The sequence below is a fragment of the Pholcus phalangioides genome, unplaced genomic scaffold (assembly GCF_987345545.1).
Source record: "Pholcus phalangioides strain wild (caught in Gottingen) unplaced genomic scaffold, Ppha-v1.0 ptg000008l_1, whole genome shotgun sequence".
Lineage (NCBI taxonomy): Eukaryota > Metazoa > Arthropoda > Arachnida > Araneae > Pholcidae > Pholcus > Pholcus phalangioides.
The window spans coordinates 11,400,837-11,421,842 of record NW_028301601.1 but is presented as its reverse complement, the minus strand read 5'-3'; the positions used below and the strand labels follow the sequence as shown (position 1 = coordinate 11,421,842).

General features: G+C 36.3%; 1 protein-coding gene across 3 annotated transcripts in view; it reads left to right on the top strand.

Moving 5' to 3' along the window:
* Window positions 1–20,721, top strand: part of rho-5 (rhomboid-5) — a 46,496-nt gene extending 25,775 nt beyond the window's left edge. For 2 of the 3 annotated variants that reach the window (XM_089234168.1, XM_089234170.1), the window contains exons 10-19: window positions 90–201; window positions 1,843–1,917; window positions 4,131–4,292; window positions 4,755–4,778; window positions 6,314–6,456; window positions 6,775–6,838; window positions 11,996–12,166; window positions 13,579–13,679; window positions 16,456–16,609; window positions 19,786–20,721. In XM_089234168.1, the coding sequence (XP_089090294.1) occupies window positions 90–201; window positions 1,843–1,917; window positions 4,131–4,292; window positions 4,755–4,778; window positions 6,314–6,456; window positions 6,775–6,838; window positions 11,996–12,166; window positions 13,579–13,679; window positions 16,456–16,609; window positions 19,786–20,214 (1,435 nt within the window). In that variant the 3' untranslated portion in view covers window positions 20,215–20,721. The remainder of the gene's footprint in view (window positions 1–89; window positions 202–1,842; window positions 1,918–4,130; window positions 4,293–4,754; window positions 4,779–6,313; window positions 6,457–6,774; window positions 6,839–11,995; window positions 12,167–13,578; window positions 13,680–16,455; window positions 16,610–19,785) is intronic. The other variant, XM_089234169.1, reaches the window with a different exon arrangement.
* The last annotated feature ends 285 nt before the right edge of the window (window positions 20,722–21,006 follow it).

The following is a 21,006-nucleotide window of genomic DNA, read 5'->3' as shown; positions in this document are numbered from 1 at the left end:
ATTTCAAACACTATGCACTGTTTTTTCCATTATATAAAAAAAATTTTAACTATATAGTTAATAAATAAGTTTTATGTACATTATTTCAGGCCTTTCTTTACATATTGGGTGACAACTGTGCAAATTCTAGTGACTGTAATATGCCTTGCAGTCTACGGTTTTGGTCCAGTTGGCATCAGAAGAACGCAGAGGTCTGGACAGGTAAAGCAATAAGCCTTTTTTTCTGTGGTAGGGACTATTTTTTTCCCTATAATTTACTTCACTTTAGTGTGCTTTTGATGCATTTGGTTTTGTAAATGTTTGAGAAAAGAACCGGATGATTTTTAATTTTTAGTTTCCATGCTTTGAGTTATTTTTATGAAGCTCAATCTCTAGAATGATACAAAGATTTCAGTTCACTCAACTTTTATCACTATAACTTGTGTTTAATTCTTGTAATAGTATTTTCTCTCCACTTCCTTATGCTTTTGCAGATTAGGAGTAAGTTATGGTGATTAATTTGTATCAAGAATAATGAGGTTTTTCTTCCTCTAATGCAAGTTGTAGAATGGTTTGTTAGTTTGTATATACTTTATTCCCCTTGCATTAGACAGCATACTGAGAAAATTGGGGGAATAGGGCACCAGCTTTTTCACTGTTGTTGTCTGGTCCGGTATGCGGATCATGATACATTGAAAAGACCAAACCCCATTTATATTAAGTACAGGATATGAAAAGATCATGTGGTTTTTTTTAATATTTAAATCAGCTTTCTTTTTTTTAAATTAACCGACTGCTTATCAATTCAAAAAAAATCTTGTTACACATCAAGAATGCATATTTTTTCACCTAATCTGAATTTAATTCAGCATTAATGAATAAACTAACAACAGAACAATAAGAAACCATATGCAAACAAGAAATATAAACACCGAAAATCTGTGTTTATGTAATGTGAAAGGTGAGTGAGCCCGAATTAACTTTATGGATTTTCTTGTAGAGTGTATTCATAGGGAGCTCCCCTCCTTTTTTTAAAGTAAATCCCTGATGGAGACTCATTATCACATATGGTGCTGGTTCTGCATATATTTCAAACATATTCTATTGACAAGATTGTTTCTTGCACAATTGATACTTGCATTCAATATGTGTTTCCAACTTACATGATGTTGCTTAATAATTTACACAGATTTAATGAGTTTTGTAAAAACTAATAGCAAATTTTAGACTTTTTCACTTTTTTGTATTAAAATTTTAAGTTCAACAGTATTTATGTTGTTACTACATCTATTATCATTTTAGAATCGATAGTTTGCAGACCAGCTGATGGCTGAGGCAACTAAAAAATAATATGGAGACTATATTTTATTAAATTAAAATTATATATAACCACTACATGAGTTGGGTGCTGAGATGTTTTGAAGGCCAGTCAGAAACCCCCTTAAGTAGTTAAAGACTTCTGATCCATAGAATAGGTACTGAGATGATACTTATCACTAACATTGGGGAAATGCTGTAAAGACAATAAACTTATACTACTTTGCTCCCCCCCCCCCCCCCCCCACTCTCCCAAAAAAAAACTCATTTGCTTGTGAATGGCTTGAAGATGTTTCATGTTTTTCATTCTTATGGCGCACTTATATTTACAAACTAAATATTGCTCTGTGTCTAAAGAGGATGCTTTCGATCTAACAACTGCAAAATGTTGGTAGATTTTGCTCTTTTTTTCTATGTTGTTACAGATAATTTTAGAAATATTTATTGTTTTTTCTGTTTATTTATTGATTTTTGTTCCTCCCCCATAAGGGAAGCTAAAGGAGTGAAATCCCTTTTTTAAAAACCATTTGTCATCTCTAATTCCAGGTAATGGTGACAAGCCTTCATCTACAAGAAGTTGATTACTTAGAACCAGATAATTTTTGGTTTGGTCCAAGACCAGTAAGTATCGCTTTTTCTATATGTACTTTAATTCATGATATAAATTAATTTCATATATTTAACTGTATACTTAATTTTTTTATGCAGAAGTAGCATTGCAATGAATAAGTAGATCAGCTTTGTATTGTGTATCAAAATTTTTCAGTATTTATTCATTAAATATATTATTACATTTTGGTGGAATTTTAATCATTTTCTATGTAGCTACTTCATATAAAGTAACACTTAGTGCCAGAGGCGTACGTAGGGAGAGGTACTGGGGTCATGTTTCTCCCCCTCTCCAAGAGAATTAAAAATATTTATGAATATTTTCATAAAATAAATATTGAGAAAAAAAACAATATGTGCTTTTCCAAATCGAATTCAATTAATTTCTGTCAATTGAAAAAGCTTTTTGGAAGGTTAGTAACTGAAAATTCTCTGGAAAAAATTCATTGTGCACCCTCTCCTTTTTCAAACCCAGTGTGCTTCTTCCAAAGATTGTGTACTCCTCTGTTTAGTTGAATTGGCTTTCCGTTAGGAAATATGTATACAGTCGAATCCCGTTTTAACGAATATCTTTATAGCGAAAATCTTGTTTTAATGAACACTTTTCTAATCCCCCAGATAAGTTTGCATAGAAACAATGCAAATATCTGGAATTCCTTTATAACGAAATTTTTCGTTTTAACGAAGTGATTTCTCCTGTCTCTTGGGGTTCTTTATACTGGGGTTCGACTGTATATGTTACGGCCAAAGCCCGAAATTGGCCAATTTTGTTAAATATTGACCGGCCAGTTTGTGAAGTGGCCAGTGATCTCTGGCCAAAATCTGATAGCAAAAGACATGATTCTGGATCATCATCAAGCTAGTGTATTTTTCCGTGATAATTATGTCCATGTTAATTTTGGCAACCCATCAAACCGCAGTCATGTTGCGGTAATCTTTTTTTTCTCCAAAATTTGGTGGGAAAACTGTGTGTATATAATTATTTTTATAGTTTTCCTCTCAAATTTCAAATTTTTTTCCCTCGTCACATGGAGCTAAACAGCTGCTATACAGAGACATTTATAACATGTTGGCAATTAAAAAAATTGATTTGGCTCCTTCCAGGTTGTTTTACATCAGGACATCAAGCTTTAGTCTGGGATCTCCAGCCACTTCGCAAAATGGCCAGCCAAAGTCTGAATCATTTTTGCAATTCAGACTTTTGCCAAAACTCTTGGCCAATTTGCACAGTGGCCGGCCCTGTCTAGCTTTGGCAGTAACATATACACTATATAACCAAAAGTCTGTGCCCACTTTAGTTTAAATATTGAGGATTGAGTTTGGGTATTTTCTCAAATTTCCAGAAAAATATTGAACGAATCATTTAGAAATTTTGGTCATATATATCCTGTGTTGGTACTCAATATTTTCAATGAAAATTTAGTCATTAGTGTATTCAGGAGATAAAAATTACATAATAAAAATGTTTTACAGACCTGCCACACACACACACAACTCTCCGGATTTTTCATCTTTCCTCCTGCTCTCCAAATTTATTAAAATTTCTCTGGATTTTGGTAGAAAATTTATTTTTTTTATTTAACAGTCTTTAACAGTCCCCTAAATGCATTTGTTGCTAAATGGTGAGTACCAACATAGAGTATATATGACCAAAATTTCGAAGTGATTCATTTAGTATTTTTCTAGAAATTTGAGAAAATATCTAAACTTCTAAGTGGGGACAGCCTTTTGGCTGTATAGTGGTTCCCTCTGGTAGCTTGTGACAAAATTTAGGTTGCCACTGTAATTAATTCTTATACTGGGACTAAAACCAACAATTAAATAGCATGGAACCATAAAATCAGATTGTTCAAAATCAGCTTCACTCACTCCTTTGTGAATCATAAATCAACTTTCTGATGATTTCCGTATTAATATGTAGCTTTTTGGGTATAAAAACGAACACAGAAAATATCAAAATGAGTTTTATGACTACTGCTCAACCATTCATTCACACCTTGTACACATTTTAATAAACAGTTTTGTGACCGTTTAATTTCAAAGTGAAACTTTTGTTTAAAAGAAACATGAGAAGAAACAATATACACATTTTCAGTTTGAGGAATGACTCTTGATGCAGACTTTTTCGCACATTTATAACTCCTTTCTCATTCCTGATGTTTGAACAATGAATTTTGGCTTTTCACATTTACCTAACTGGTATATTTTTATTTCTAAACTTTTAGGCTGATCTGGTGCACCTAGGGGCCAAATTTACACCATGCATGCGTAAAGATAAAAATATTTTTGATTCAATTAAAAAAGATAGAAATAGAGAAAGGGATACAGCATGTTGTGTCCGCAATGACCAGTCTGGGTGTGTTCAGACAACGCGTGACAAATGCTCCGTAAGTAATTAATTTGTTTGAGTAAAGCTATTATTATTTTTTGTTTATTTATTATTTTTGTAAATGAGTCTAAATATGTAAAATATTTTTCTTTGGAAATAATTAATATCATGAGCATGATATGCAATAAAAAAAGCAACTTGTCAATAAGATTGACTTGAGAGCATGTCATTTGGCTGCAAGATAAAAAAAAATGATTGCCATTCTTAAACATAAATAGAACTGGTTTTCAGTGCTGGCTCAAATATGGACATATTTGTTCAAGTATACATTTTGGTAGTTGCTCGAATAGCATTACTGATGCCAAAATGCTATAAAAATGTTGAGATTATGTATAAGTGTATTATTGTTTCTAAATTTTTTTCCCTGTCCTGTTAATGAGTTTGTTTGTTAAGAAGTTCAATATTTTTGTGTTATAAGAATTTCATGTGTGTTTAATTTTCTTTTCTTTCCTCTAATAAGTTGGCACAAGGACTTCAAGCAGGGGTAGGATATATGTCCAATCTTATTTGCATGCATATGTATATTTATAAACACACTTTTTTCTTTCATTAATGTATTCATTCATTAACTAACATCCTTGCTACTAAAATTATTTCTGCATGATTGAATGCGATAACAGAGGTAGAAAATTTTTTTTTTACTTTTAAGAGGTATGTATAAAATTAGTCATACGTCAATACTCAACTGTTTCGGAACTTGTTGCATTTCAATAAGTAGAATTAGTTTTGGTTGTCATTGCCAAAAATTTCTGTTCAGGTCTTTCTTAACTCCATTATTCTTTATACAGTTGACCCTCATTATAACAGCCCTCATAGTTTCGTCGAAAATGAACATTACATTAAGAGAAAAATGTGTAGGATACAGTCATATGAAAACATTTGGGACTTTTCGTACCTGTTGTCATGATGAAACTGTTGTTATAATTTAGGGCTTGACAAATCTGGAAAGAATTTAGGCATCCCCTGAATTTCTCTGGAGCTAAAATTTTTTGTTTTTGAGAAAAATGGTATAATTAATGATTTTTGCTTCACTTTTCTGGGATTTGGTAACCATTTTCAGTGTTGGAAGACAACTCAACTTCGAGGCATGAATGTGAGCTGATCTCCCTGTTAAAAAGTTTCACACGGAGAGCAACAGGCCTACAAACGGTACAAATATCCAATTTTTACACTCACTTCACTTCTGAAATATAGATGGCAGCACTAAAAAAAATCAGACACAACACTAAATACACACTCAGACTGTTGATAGGCACACACGCTCGCACTTTTGGCACAACTCACTGGGTAGTAAATTTCCCATGGCGATAGACCTGACCGAGACCCTGTGCTCGGTTTGAAAGACAGGTGTTGGGAGACACACTGACATGATTTCAAAAAAAAAATTGTTGTCCTAAAACCACAATTTGATAATCACACACATAAATTTTGGGTGGCAATGCCAATTTTTTAGCCGCCATGGCAACTTGACACCTGAGTTTTGTCAAGTTCTGCTATAACCCTGTGGTCGTTGTAACAAGCATCAGCTGTATATATATAATATAAAAATATTTGCTCTCTCTCTCTCTCTCTCTCTCTGTACTTTTCAATTTTATTATGAATTCCAGAAAAAATCTCATGAGAGTTCAGAGATATCATTGCAACTCTATCTCTCACACTTATAAATGTACTAATACTTCAGTGCACATATTGATATTTGATCTCTATATGTTGAGTTCATCATATGTAGCTTTATGTTGCAAATCAAGTATAGTTTTCAAAATTCTTAAAATGAAACATGCTGCAACCATTAGAAATGTATTTTTGTACTAAGAGATTACACAAAACTAATTTTAGTTGTAAAGTCATTGCATTTACTTGATGTTGCATGTATTATATATATTATGATTAAGATCAAACATTTTGCAAAACATGTTCTTTGTAGGACTTCGAAATTACTTCTTGTGATAAATTTTGAGCTATGTATGACCGTATCTTGTATGAATTCTTCTAACTTTTCATTATTGCTTTCTTCTTCAGAAACTCATCTCATCGTGGAAGAAGTGGGACGTTATGCAACCAGGTCCTCCTCGATGGATGTCAGATCCCAACCGTATTGTTAATGATCATCGATCAGGGACCCATAGAAGACTTTCAGGATCTGTGTGTGGTCAGGATCCAAGGTGATTTTGTTTTTCCTCTTGTTTGCGATGCAGACATGTATTTTATTTTAACTTATTGGATAGGAAATTTAAGAATATTTTTTTTCCAAAAATTGGCATATTTTAGGTAATTTATTTTCTGACAATGGCTTTGAATGAATACCTCTTTGAGGTTTCCAATCTCTGTAACCACTCTGTTTCGCTTTTCTAACTTTTATATTTCTCATGTCTTTCCTTCGAACTAAAATGATGAAAACTGTTACAGCATTTTGCTACATTAACGCTTGCCTTTTGAGTAACATTTCATGTTCATACAACTTTATTCTTTTGATGTCTCAGGTACTGCCATGAGCCTGCATCAGTATATCCCTATGAGTGGCCTGATGACATAACAAAATGGCCTGTAAGTTATGCTCTTTTACCCACTTTCATCTTCTGTTTTTTATTTTATAACTTTACATTGATAGCGACCATCCCCAACATGAATTCATTCATTCAAATTGCTTTTTAAGTATATCCAAACGGTTTTGACATATTTAAAGGCTCAAAAAAATCTCTTAATCACTTTTTTTTTTTTTTTTTTTTTTGCTGTTTTGTCTGCATATTGTTTACAAGCATGTGTACAGATTACATGCATACATACACAATTGCACTTTAAAAAAAAATTTAGAGTTATCAGAATCGAACAGAATTTATGCATGTGCCCACAAAATTTAGATAGTTTTAGGGTGTTATAGAATCATTTCTACTGATACTAAAATACCCTATTTGGGTTTCATGCAAGGTGCAACGGTAAGTAGGGTGAGTTACCCTTTCTTTTGAAAATGTGAACATCCCGACATGCTGCATTACGTGCTGCATTACATGCTGCACATGAGCATTACGTTCCTCCATATGTTACCTAACATCTGCGCTTGTTTTTCGATATTTCTCTGTGGGTGTTTGTTCATGCGTTAGCGGTAATGTAAGAGTTTTAGTGCATTGAGTAATAGATGAGAATGAATATGAAATTTTGTTTCAAACTGTGTAAAATTGCAATGGAAACCCCACGAAATGTTACCAAATGTATATGGAGATGAAACTGTATCTTGCAAGGCAATATTTCGGTGGTTCACATGCTTCTGTGAAGGTCTTGAAAGCGTCAAAAATGAGCATTGTTGTGGGGGGCTGGTGATGAGCAGAATGGTGACAAATGTTGACAGAATTGTGCGGTTATTGTTACGAGATTATCATTTGTCCATCTGAATTATGGGGGAAGAATTGAACCTTCTGCATGATATTGTTTGAACCACTGTGATCGAGGATTTGGGTGAAAAATGCAATCGTTCTACTTCATCACCTAAGCAACAAACAAAAACAGCAACAAATGGATTCATGCTGCAATGTAATTAATGCTGCAGATAATGATGCCACTTTTCTGTGTAATGCTTGTTGTGTGTAGATGGAAGCACTACACACAACACGTATTACACAGAAACAAACTTCAGGTCAGGTCCACTACGCATACACACACATTCCAACATGCACCAATTCGTTAGTTCTGCAGAGGAATACTAACGAGGTGCATGTTTGGTTCAATAGTAATAGTCAATCATTACTGCCGCTGTGTGGGCATTGTGCTGGACTCTCGTGCTGAGGATCGAGGTTCAAACCCAGTTGACGGCACAGTGGTGGTTGACTGAAGTTGGTTTTCTGCAGTTTTTCAGCTTCGAGGCATGAATGTGTGTGAGCCGGTCTTCCATTTGAAAAAGTCTCTCCATTAGAGCAGGCAGGCCTACATCACAATACTGACAAAACATGAAAATTCAAGCATTTCCATCTTTACTTCAGAAAATAGAAGCCAGATGGCAGTATGAACATGAAACAAACTCAACTCGACAACATAAATACATTAGGGCCAAGCATACACTCAGAACACGCATTCCGGCATGTGCTGATTCATTAGAAATTCCAGAATGAAGGAATTCCAGGAAGAATGTGTGCCCTCTCCCCTATTTCCTAACGCATATCAAAGACATAACACCCCCCCCCCCCCCCATGATGAAAAATTTATTTTTTTGATGCAAAATAGTAATATCAAAATTTTAAAATTTCAGAAAAAAAATACCTTTATATATGTTATTATAATCAATTTCTGTTAATTTCAATGCTATTTGAATGCTTATAACTCAAAATTTATTTTTAAGAAATTTACCGCGACCCATCTTCTAAACCAGAGGTCTTCAACCTTTTTCGAGTCATGAGCACTGTCTGTACTCATCATCAAAAGAAGAGCACTTTTATAGCAAGTTTTACATATGAATGCATGAAATTATGATGATTTCAGTCCTTGAATGCAATGAGTACAAGTTGCTTAATTGCAATTGTTTATCAAGTGCTACGAGCATTGAGCACTCTGGGTGGTTCAGGGAGCACTGGGTTGAAGATGCCTGCTCTAAGCCATATAAGCTAAACCCCATGATCCCTGGACTAAATGTAGCTTGTCACCTCAAACCTAATTTTTTTGTAAATTAAAACTAAGCAGCATATTTACAGATTGTTTGAGTGACCTGTGGCACAATGCTCGAGCATTTAAGCAGCCCGTGGCACATTCACAGATCCCTTGAGTGATATGTGGCACAGTTTTAGAGCGCTTAAGTGGTTCCCCCGGTGCAGTTCTACATCACTCAATTGGCTGCTGCACATTCCTAAATTACTTAAGTGATCTGAAGCATAATTATAGATCACTTGAGTAATGCGCTGCACAGTTCCAGAGCACTTAGGCAGCCCGCAACACATTTCTAGAGCACTTGAGTGACCTGGACATATTTCCAGATCACTTGAAGGAGTCACAGAACATTTAGAGATCACTCAAGTGGCTCTGTAGAGGAATTATAGGGAGAATCTTAGTTTAGATGAGAGAGAGAAAGACCACACACACACACACAAACTAGTGAAAAGTTTTTCTCGTTTTTGGCACACCGAGTAAGATGCCATTAAGAATATTTCATATTTTCATAAAGGGTGGTTGATGACGTAAGCATCATTCACCCCCCCCCCCCCCCCGCCGTCATCATCAAAAGTCAGCAAATTGGAATCCCTTCCCCCCTTCCCTCCATCGATTACACCTAAAAAAAAAGAGGGATTCGCCCTACTTACCAGCTACACCTTGCTGTATCAGAGCTGAAGGATATCAGATTGTGTGAAACTGCACAGATTTTCCAGTTTGTGTTAGATCTTGCCCAACAAATCACACAGAGCTTGTAATGGTATACTGACTGCAGCAATATCTGTCCACATGATATTCTACGCTGGTGTAAGAAATTAAGAGAATTTGCAGACTTGGCCGATTATATCTAGTACTACTGTACCAATTTTAATGAAATTTGATATGTACATACATTGATACAATACAAAACAAATAACCATTCAATAATTGTAATACACATGCATGATCGTGCATAACACTCGTTGGAGTCGGAAGGTATGAAACAGCGGTTGCAGAATAAACAAAAAAATCTGTTAATAGATGGGTTAATAGGGTGGTATGGTCCCCTCTTACAAATATACAGGTCTCGCAGCATGATTTCATACTTGAAATAAGGCAGTTTATCATTTCCTGTGGCAATTGGTCCCACTCGTTCAGCAACGCTGTTTTCATTCCCTGGATGGTTCCCGGAGGAGGGTTGCGAGTTGCCATTGCCCTCCCCAGAGCGTCCCAGACATGCTCTATAGGGTTAAGGTCTGGAGATCTGGCTGGCCAATCCATCCAGCGAATATCCTCACTCTCTAGAAAATGGTCGAGCAGAAGAGCTCTATGTGGCCTCGCGTTATCATCCCTTAAAATGAACTCAGGGCCAACTGCACCCCTGAAAAGGCAAACATAGGGCCCCAAGACCTCATCCCTATACCTCACACCAGTCACAGTCCCTCTTTCAAAGACATGGAGAGGTGTGCGGCCATCCAACATGATGCCTGCCCAGACCGTTAAACCTCCTCCGCCATAATGGTCGATTTCGCTGACATTGGAGGGGGTCCCTGGTTCTCTCCATATGAACGTACGGTGAGAGTCGGTGCTTAGGCTGAACCGAGACTCATCAGTGAAGAGAACGGTCGCCCATTAATCCATACTCCAATCTCTATGCTCTCTGCACCATGATAAAAGGATTCTCCTGTCCGTAGAAGTGAGCGGGATGCAAACAGTAGGTCTTCTTTCAAACAACCCTCTCTCATGAAGTCTTTTGGAAACAGTCACCCTGGATACACGGGTTCCTGTGGCTGCATACAAGTCACAAGAGAGCTGAGAAGCTGTAGCACTCCTGTTACGCCTTGCTATAATCGACAAATGGCGATCTTCTCTGGCCGTCGTGGCTCTTGGACGACCTTGCCCGGGCTTTCTCTCGATGGATCCGGTATCCTGGAACTGTTACTATAAGTTACACACGACGCTGGGCGTTAAATTGAACTCTCTACAAATCTGGACATGAGATTAGCCTGCTTCTAGCCTCCCCACAATTCGCCACCTCATTCCATCATCTAAACGTTGGTGGTTACTCATTTTTACTGTTACAATTTGAAATTAACCGATTGCTGCAAAATAACACCAAGAAATTCACAGAGGTGTGCTTGTGAACGAAATGCGTCTTAACTTACGCACGCTTATAAAGCCTGTTTTTCTACTGGCTCCGCCTGCACACACGTGTACGCTTATGTATTTGACACGATTTGCATTTTTGTCTAGAAGCAGTGGTTTTACATTCAGTTCAGTTCTTTTCATTAAATTCGATGAAATATGCAAATTCTCTTAATTTATTTCACCAGTGTAACTGGACCTCTGGAGCATGCAAAACTGGTAAGGTGTCCAAGTTGGCATCCTGAATGGTTCCATGCATGTTCTATAAATGGGAAATAAATTAGCTACGCAGGTCTCATACAGGGGCAGCTTTGCTTATTCTAATAGTCTTGCCTTCTCGGAAAATTTAGCATTTTTCCTCTGAAGCTTAGCAAATTCTTTTTGATACATTTTTAAGACTGGCCTAGTGATTAAACAACACTCACCAACACCTTAAGCAAACATGCAAACAAGTAGCTTCTTGGAACATTTTTGTTTGAGTAAATAATGGCCTATATATGGCACTCTGTTAAGCATTCTTTGTAATGTTATTTTATGTGTTAATCAGTGCCATCTCTGTCTCTTCTCCCCCCCCCCCCCATAGGTGTGTTATTATCGTGTAGTGATTTTACCTGTCTTCAATAAGGTTTACTTTAAACCTGCACACCTCGCCCATGCCTTTCAATAGATTAAACAAGAGAAGCATTTTTATGCCTTATGCATTGTTGCATCTACATTGCATTGGATCACTTTCCATCTCTAATCATTCTCATATCTTCTTGAGAAATAACTGCATGCTGTAAAAACTGCAAGTTCTAGTCTCTTTGGCACTTGTTATGCATGAAAATTAAAATCAGTGCTATATAGTGAATACACTCATACATTATTAGAGTTGTGAAATTTAACATGTTGCTCCATGAATTCTGTGGATTTAAAAAAAAAAATGTCTTTTCTTTTTCCTTTAAAAAGGTGTGTAAAGCAGTGGTCCCTGACCACAAAGCAGCTGAACCACACATGGCCTGTGAAATAATTGGTAGGCCTTGCTGTATAGGTGTTCATGGGCAGTGTCAAATCACCACCAGAGAATACTGTGATTTTGTGAAAGGGTTCTTCCATGAAGAAGCTGCTCTTTGCTCACAGGTAACATTTCTTTTATTTGTGTCATAAAATCTGAACATGAAAATATATAAATTAAATCAAATAAAATATTACACATTTACATACAAAAAAAAACTTCTAAAAGATTACATTGGGTGTTTCTAAAGTTTGAATATTTCAAAGTAGAAAATGACATTCACAGCATTAGTTGGTGTCATCCATTTCACTGAGTTATATATCCAAGTGGCATTTATCACTGATTTGCTGTAGGTAAATGAACCGAGTAAAATTTATATAAATAAATTGAGTTTTCCTTCCGGACCCATTTCGGAAGCATGGTTATATACACAGGGAATCACAGTATCTCTTATTGTATCTACCTTAAATGCAGCTTTGAGCATTTATGAGTTGGTATCCAAAAGTAATCGGAATTTCCTTATAGTAAGCGGAGCATAAAACTACTTCTCCTTAGTTAATGTGCCAAGTGGCGTTTCTTGAGAAGGTTGTGCTTGTCATCCGTGAATTTTTTCTGTGGAAGCTGTTTAACTTGTTCTTCGTTTTTGGTCACGGCAGACTTACGTGAATAGTGTGAAGCTGTGGAGTTTTGCTTCCTACTTGGAAAAAAAAAAACCAGCAGAAACTGTTGGGATGTTAGAAACACCTTACGGGAATGCTGCTATAGTAAAACTCAAGTATACGGATGCTTTTTACAAACTAGTTGCTAAGAAAATTGCACAACAGTGTGCAAAGAAATTACCTGATTTGTGATAGATCGGCTGCTAATTTTTGCATCACAGCAAAATGCTTCATTTCACACATCTTTCACAGTGCAGCAATTGTTAACAAGAAACAGTAATGACTCCTGCTCTCCACCTGGACTATTCACCTGTTAGCTTCGTGTGACTTTTCTTTATTCCTACAGATGAAGAGGGACCTGAAATGAAAGCATTTTGCCAACACAGATGAGGTGCAGACAGAAACGTTGAAGGTGCTGTCCGGCATCACAACAGATAAATTTCAAAAATATTTTCAACAATGGAAGAAAAGACTCGACGAGTGTATTAGCTCTAATAAAGAGTACTTTCAAGGGAATTGAAGAGTTTGTGAAACAATTGAATGAACAAAGTGTAAAAAGGAAATTCCGGTTACTTTTTGGTACTCCCTTTTAGTATTCCACTTTTCCCTTTTACCAATTTCTTTAAGAGAAACAGATTCTCTTCAGTGACTATGGAAATATATTATTAAATGAGTGAATGTATTGCACAGTTTAAGAGAAACAATGTTAACGAATGATTATCATGAAGCATAGTATTTCAGAAGTCGTTTTGCATTCTGAGAGAATCTCCTTTTGAAATTTTGTGTGAGCCATATGATTTCCTCACATGTGTGCCTATGTGGTTATTATATGTTGATCAGATTTTGGTGCTAAAACAACTTTGTTTCCTCTCCTCTAGGTGTCATGTTTGGATGATGTCTGTGGTATGATCCCCTTTCACAATCCTGAGGTGCCTGACCAGTTCTACAGACTCTGGACTTCCCTTTTCCTACATGCAGGGTGAGTTATTTGATTGGATTTTGTATAAAAAATTTTTTTATGAATTTATACCAGTACCTTCAAAAAGTTTACCGGAACTTAATAAGAAAGAATGAGGATTGATAATACCATGCTGTGTTTCTTTCAAAGCAGCTTTCTCATGCAACTACACATTTTTGTCATGGTCCAAATAAATATACAGTAGACTCTGGACTATCCAACCTAATGTGGTGAAAGGGTGTGATGGATAACAGAAAAGCTGGATAGGCCGGAGTTCTATAAATACTCACTCACTATAAATACTCCAACACCATCAAAAATCTTTGTATATCAAAACCTGTTCCTATTTATATTTTTTTACCCCTAAGTACAGGCCAGTACTTAATAAATGTTTGTTGTGTGCTGAACTCTGAGCGCACGTGCGAAAATTCCTTTGATGTAGATGAATGAGGGTTTCTTCCCCTTTTAGCCCTCTTCTGCAATGCAATGTCCCTCCACTTAGGCTCTAACCCACATAAAAACCAGTACGGTTTTGAGGTGTGGCGAGCACAGCGCTGACGATTTCAAGGGTCAATTTTGCATATCCATGCCCTACAACTGGTCTTTTGCAGCTTGGAATCACAGAGAATTATTATATACAGTTGCCGATCAATTTTATGAACCTCCACTTTATGAACACGCTTTTTTATGAACTAATTCTCCGTTCTGAACAGCATGCCAGAGCTAATGTTAATATTTGCTCCATTTTACGAACTCTCATTTGTATTAACTCTCTATTTTACAAACTTTGTTTTTTTCCTGCTATTTTATTTCAAGTTATTTTATTCTTCTAGCCTCCTCTAAATTTGTTGTGCTAAAGAGTAAACTTCAATTCAGACATTATACATGTTTTAAGAGAAAATAGAGGAAGAGAAGGGGGTTAGAAAGAAGTGTTCACTAATTTGCCATGAGCAAAATGCAGGTGTTTTGCAAACACGTGCCAGGAAGAGGGTTTGATTGTTGGCGGGGGAGTGACCATGATGAAATGAAGATGTGTTGACAACGTAATTCACTGTTCTTGCATTATGATTGGTTGAACTGGTGGTTTGGAAAATGGTATGATAGATTACTTCTGGCTTCAACCTTTTCTCCACAGTGCTCTAAGGGATATGTGTACCCTTCCTGGGGGCTCCATGGACGCTCCAGGAAAGTTAAAATAAATCAATAAATTTGATGTGTAAATTTTAAAAAAGTGGCCTGCAGGAATTAGCCATAGAAATTATAGACTGAAAGTTACTCTGCGAGTCAAAAAAGTTTGAGAATCGTTGCATTAGGCTTGCTGATAAGCTCATTTCTGAGTTGATCGAACTCTTTTTTGCCCAACTGCTGTGTTTGTCTACTTTCCTCTCCACAAATCTCTATGCCAACAAAATAGAAAAGATTGTGCTTGACTTTAGATGAAAAAAATATATTTTGAAAGAGAAATTATTGTGCAAACTCTCTCTTGCAAAGACAGAAATTGGCAAAAAAAGTGCTGCAAGTGATTCCGGCAGCGTTTCACTATCCCAAAAATATTTCAGAGAAGCGAAATTCACTCGAAATTTTATCTTACATCAATTCTATGGAATCTTCTATTTACTAAAATTTTATGATAAAGCGAACAAAAATAAGTGGTTTTTTTTAAGTCATCAATGAATGTGGAAAACTAACTCATTTTTTATTTCCTGTACTTTTTCATCGTCTCCCATTTACAAACTCTTGATTTTATGAACTAATCATCAAATCTGTATGGGTTCATAAAAACGAGCATTGGCTGTATTAATTTTCAACTAGGCTGGATACTACTGAGATCAGATAGTCGATAGTCTGCCGTATTAGCAAAAGCTTGTAAAATAAAAATTTTATATGAGTAAAACTTTTTATCTCACCCATTTCATTAAATCAGGGTTCAACCGCAATTGAAGTGAGCTGTTAAATATGTTAAATATAATAAGACCCTGATTATCTAAATCGGAGGATTAACCTCCATCTGATTGGCGGAGTTTAAAGTTATCTGAGCTACTTCTCATCAATTGATTAAAAAATTAAGTTGCGTGAAATAACTTGCATAATGCTTTGCATTGCGACAACTGATTTACCAAACATTTATGCTAGTTTTTCAAAAAATGGGCACTTTGTTAGACAAGGGAGAGATTCAGTAAGAAATACATATACAACATGATATCCTATGTGGGCTATGTATGCTTAGCACATGATGGGGGGGGGGGAATAGGATTTTTTTTCAAATTAGGGACACTTAGACAAATAAGTTTGTCTCACTGGACAACAAGATCAACATAAAGACTGGGCGAGATCGACATCTTAAACCTGCTGCTTGTGCGATCACCATGGGGATCCCCGAAGCTCTAGAGAGTGCTTGATGACAGAACACATTGAAACACTATTTTTAAAACACTGTATGTAAAAGCGATGTTCAAAATGCTGTAAATTGAAATATGTTGCAATAGACCTACTTCATAACATTTGATCTTCTTAAGCGAGCATTTGTTCCACGAGCATTGTACTGTGGTTAAAAAATAACTTTTAATGTAATCTTTACCATTTGTTGTTTTATAATGTTGTTTAATCCTAAATTTCTGTAACATTCATATTATCAGAGGTTTTGGTTATCCAACTTAGGCCTCGGTCCACATCAGCTTGGATGATTGGGCTCTTACACTATATAAAAAAGTACATTTGTAAATGACTCGAGAATGATCATTTTCTGATCTTGTTTTGTTATTATGTGCATTGATTTTTTTTATTTTTTCAATGACAGCATCCTACACCTGCTCATCTCTGTGATAATTCAGTACTTCATAATGGCCGACTTAGAAAAATTGGTGGGTCCAGTGAGGATAGCTATCATCTACATCATGTCTGGTGTTGGTGGCAACCTAGCAAGTGCCATATTTGTACCATATAGAGCAGAGGTTAGTGAAACTTGCCAGATATAATATGTAAATTATGGTATTTCCTAAAATAATGACGAAATTAATGTCTTTTTTTTCAAACTAAAATTATTATCATCTGACATCAATGTTATTAGCAAACTCTGTTTCCAGTTGTGATTAATTTTTTTTCACCAAAAGATCCATAAGTGGGCACATCCATTCCATGGTCAGTTTTTCTTGAAAAAGACAATGCATTCCATAGACATAATACAAAAATCATCCCCATTCTACTGCCACCTCTGAATACAGTCAGCAGCCAATTCGTCCGTGACCACTTCTTTACAAATAAGAATTGGAAAAAAAAAATTGTGTTTTTTTTCCCCTTTTCAATGCATTCAGCGCTGCTAGTTTACTTTATACGACCTTATAATCTTTATATACTCATGTCCAAAAGTTAAGCATAATTGCTCTTTTTGTGAATATTTCAGGAGGTCTAAATCAGAAAGGAAGGAAACACGGTATGTTGGTGTAATAAGGTTATAGAAAGAGAATAAAATGCAAAACGAGGATAATAATGACTTTTATTATCCAAAGAAAGGGTTCCCAATATGAGAGCCAACTTTAGTGAAACAGAATGATTAAATTGATGTGATGCTAAAGTTTAATGTAGTGTGTAGGAACCCCCAGTAGCCACTCATGCTACACAATGATTTGCCATACTTTCAATGAGGCTATTGATGTGTTGTGCACTCAGAGGTTCAAGCCTCATGGACAGTAATTTTCGATTCCAGAGCTTGGGGGGGGGGGGCTGCACAATATCTCTCTCAAACATATGCAACACCTGCTCTATAGGATTCAGATCAGAAGAGTTGGCAGGACTCTTAATGCGCTGAATATCTTCACTTTGACGGACAGCATCAATCAGGGTTGTATATTGATGAGGTGCATTGCCATCCGTAAAACCAAGGCAGACAGAACCTGGAAACAGGCACACGGTAGGCTCAAAGACTTTGTTTTCATATCTTTGACCAGTAACAGATCTGGTGTCAAGGCTGTGGAGTTTTGTGTGACTGTCCTACGTGAAGCCTTCCCAGAACTGTACTCCTTCAGGAAAACTGTCTTTCCGTGATGTTACCTAGGTGAAAGCTTGTTACACATTCTCTCCAGATTGTGGTATGATGAGAATTGTTGCGCAGAGCAAATCTGGACGTCAGTCCACATGACATTTCCCAACTGTTGTTGACTCCACTGCCGATGGTCCTAACTCCACTGTAAAAATGCACGGTTCTGCGCAGAAGTCAGGGGATTCAAATGGTTGGTCATCTCACATAGACACCAACGTGCCTAAGCCTCCTGTAAACAGTTTATCTTGAAGCTATGATTCCTGGGGCTGCTATCAGGGTTGAGCACAGTTGTCTGGCAGAACAGTTCCTCTGATGCAGTTATCACCAAACATCGCTTTCGCCAAACAGTTGTTATCCTTGGCCAACCTGGTCATCGGGTAACATTTCCTGTGGTTTGAAACTTCTGCCATGGTCTGGAGATCACACACTGAGACACATTCAGAATTCGAGATGCTTTGTTTGGAATCGCCAGATTTCAGCATTCCAATTATTCATCTCTTCACAAACATGTTCAATTGGTGTCTTTGTGGTATTTTCTATCCTTATTGATTGTTAACAATGCTCCATACCACAGCGATTACAAAATTTCTGCCAAATTCAGCTATGCCGCTCGAGGCCATTTTATGCTCATTTCGACGTGCACCAATGTTTTGCGCATGTCAACGTTGACAGAACTGTTTTAACTATATCCCATGATTCTTCACAAGTATTTTGAATCACTGAATCCATATTTAATTCAATTTTTTTTTTTTTTTTGCATTTTTTTTTAACTATGATTAACTTTTGAACATGAGTGTACACATCAGCATAAATACCTTTTCGGATCAATCAGATTTTTTGTTCATATGGGAAAAAATTTGTAAATACGATGAAAAAGGATAATGCTATGAGGTTACTCATAGGTGATAAGGCAATTTAAAAATTTTCTCTCGGAGTGACAGGATAAGCAAGACAAATAACCTATGATCTTTACTGAATAGGTGAACGCTTTGGCTTCGCGGATACTTTCTTCACTTTTTAGCACCCATAGATTCAGTAGAACAATAGTGAGAGCGGCAGTAAAAGAAATGTGTAAGCAGTACTTGCTATATGATCAGATGATCTGGTGTTTCAAGTTCTGCATAAGGTACAGTGAAACCTTGATACACATAATGATATCGAACCGAGAAAAAATGTTGTAGAGGAATTATCATTATATCAAGTGGCAATATTATCACGTGCCATCAAATTTATGCTGCTGTCGGCATCCTTTCTAAATTGACGTTGTTATTACCACCAAAAAAAATGTGCTTTTGAGCACATTTCACAGCAAAATATTTTAATTGATTAGCTGATAAAAGAAATATGGTTAGATGTACTGCCCCTGTAATGGGGTCTATCTTAATATATTTTGGTGTATCACACAAAAAGAACCAATGCCAAGCACACACTTTCAGTGATTATGTGATGCCAAATCAATATTATTAGATGCTCTCGGAAGAACTGAAATTTGACGAGTTTAAAAGTATATTGAAGGATATTTCTAGTGAAAAAGGAATAAAAAATAACATTGTAGCAGTTTCAAAATCTTTCTCAAAGAATATCGTTATAGAGGAGTTTATCATAATAAAGGGTATTGCTGTATTGAGAGGAGTTAAACATTACATTTTACATTGATTCCAAACAAGATTTGAAGAAATACCATTGTAGAGGGTTTCACTGTATATGTGTGTTTTTTGGGGGAGGCATCATAAATAAATTGATCGTAAAACTTTACTGTGACATCGAAAAAGGTTATTTTGACATGCCCCCCCCCCCTCTCAAAAACATGTTTTTCCTGTCATACAACCTCTTTTCGGCCGTCAACGCCTCTGACTTTTTCCTGGTACGCTGAGTGGCGGTCTTAGAGGGGGTTCTACTGTGTCTGCAAAGAAAGCAATTTAAAACTTTAAATTTTTAGCACAAAAAATCTATATCTATGATTTTTAGTGTTTGTTGTATTTTGCATTATTTATGCCAAGAAAATATGTGTGTTATAATTATGTCCTATATATATATATAATTTATTTCCTTCTCCATTCATTCCTAGTGATTTTTGTTTGTGTATTGCAGGTGGGTCCTGCAGGGTCGCAGTTCGGGCTTCTAGCGTGTCTGTTCGTCGAGGTCATCCACTGCTGGAAGATGTTGAAACATCCGGGAATGGCACTTCTTCGGCTTGGTGGTGTAGCGTTAGTTTTATTCCTTGTAGGCCTTTTGCCTTGGATTGACAATTACGCTCACATATTTGGGTTTTTGTTCGGATTCTTATTTTCTTACGCTCTACTGCCTTTTGTGTCGTTCGGTAGCTACGACAGAGCTACGAAAGTAATCTTAATTTGGGTCTGTCTTATAATCGTGACTGTGTTACTCGTCGCACTCCTGTTATTCTTCTATGTTCACCCCATTTACGAATGTTCATTTTGTAAATATCTGAACTGCATACCATTGACGAGGGACTTTTGCGAGAACCACGACATCAGTCTCAAAAGGCAAGAGTTCTGATGTTGGTGACAGCGACTGCAATATTGTCGCTCAGAAACTGTTAGTATGTGTGTGTGTATATCTGTATGCATGTATGTTCCGATCTGTACGTGTGCTTTGTTCTTTCGCTGTATGCAAAAAAATGGTTATATATAAAAAATACATAAATATATATATTATACATATATAAAGTTGCAAAGTGCACGAGAAACAAATTTAAAAAAAAAGAAAAAAAAAAAAAAAAAAAAACCTGTTACAATTTGTGGATGTCTTTGCTGGAGGCGATTTCCCTTCCATGTGGCCAAGATGGTGTTTGTTGTGCAAGTGCTCCTAAGTTTTTGTAATTTTTCCGCAACTTGTGCATGCAGACTCGAAAGCTATAAGCCTCCTAAAAAGGGGGCGAAAGCTTTTTTAACAGCTGTGATGTAAACCTCAAGAGGTGTTTAAAATGACGATTTTGTCTATTTATACTTGATTTTCGAGAATCACAATTGTAATATTTTAATAAAAAGCTAGTTAAAAACTTGTTCCAGGTGTTCGGGTTGTTTGTTTCACATTCGTTATACAGTGTATGTATGTTACAGTCCAAAGTCTAGACCAGGACATTACTGGACAATCTGGACATTTACTATTAAGTTGAAAAACTCCAGAGAGTGAATACGGCCCTCACTCTGTCTAGGGTAGCTGCACGCACTGTAGAAACCTGCTTCTAGGAAAATCTGGCTTAAAGCCGGGTTTTCCTAGGAGCAGGTTGCCTGCAGCGTGAAAACGCTGATTGGTTGAACAACGTGAATTTCAGATTTTTAACCAATC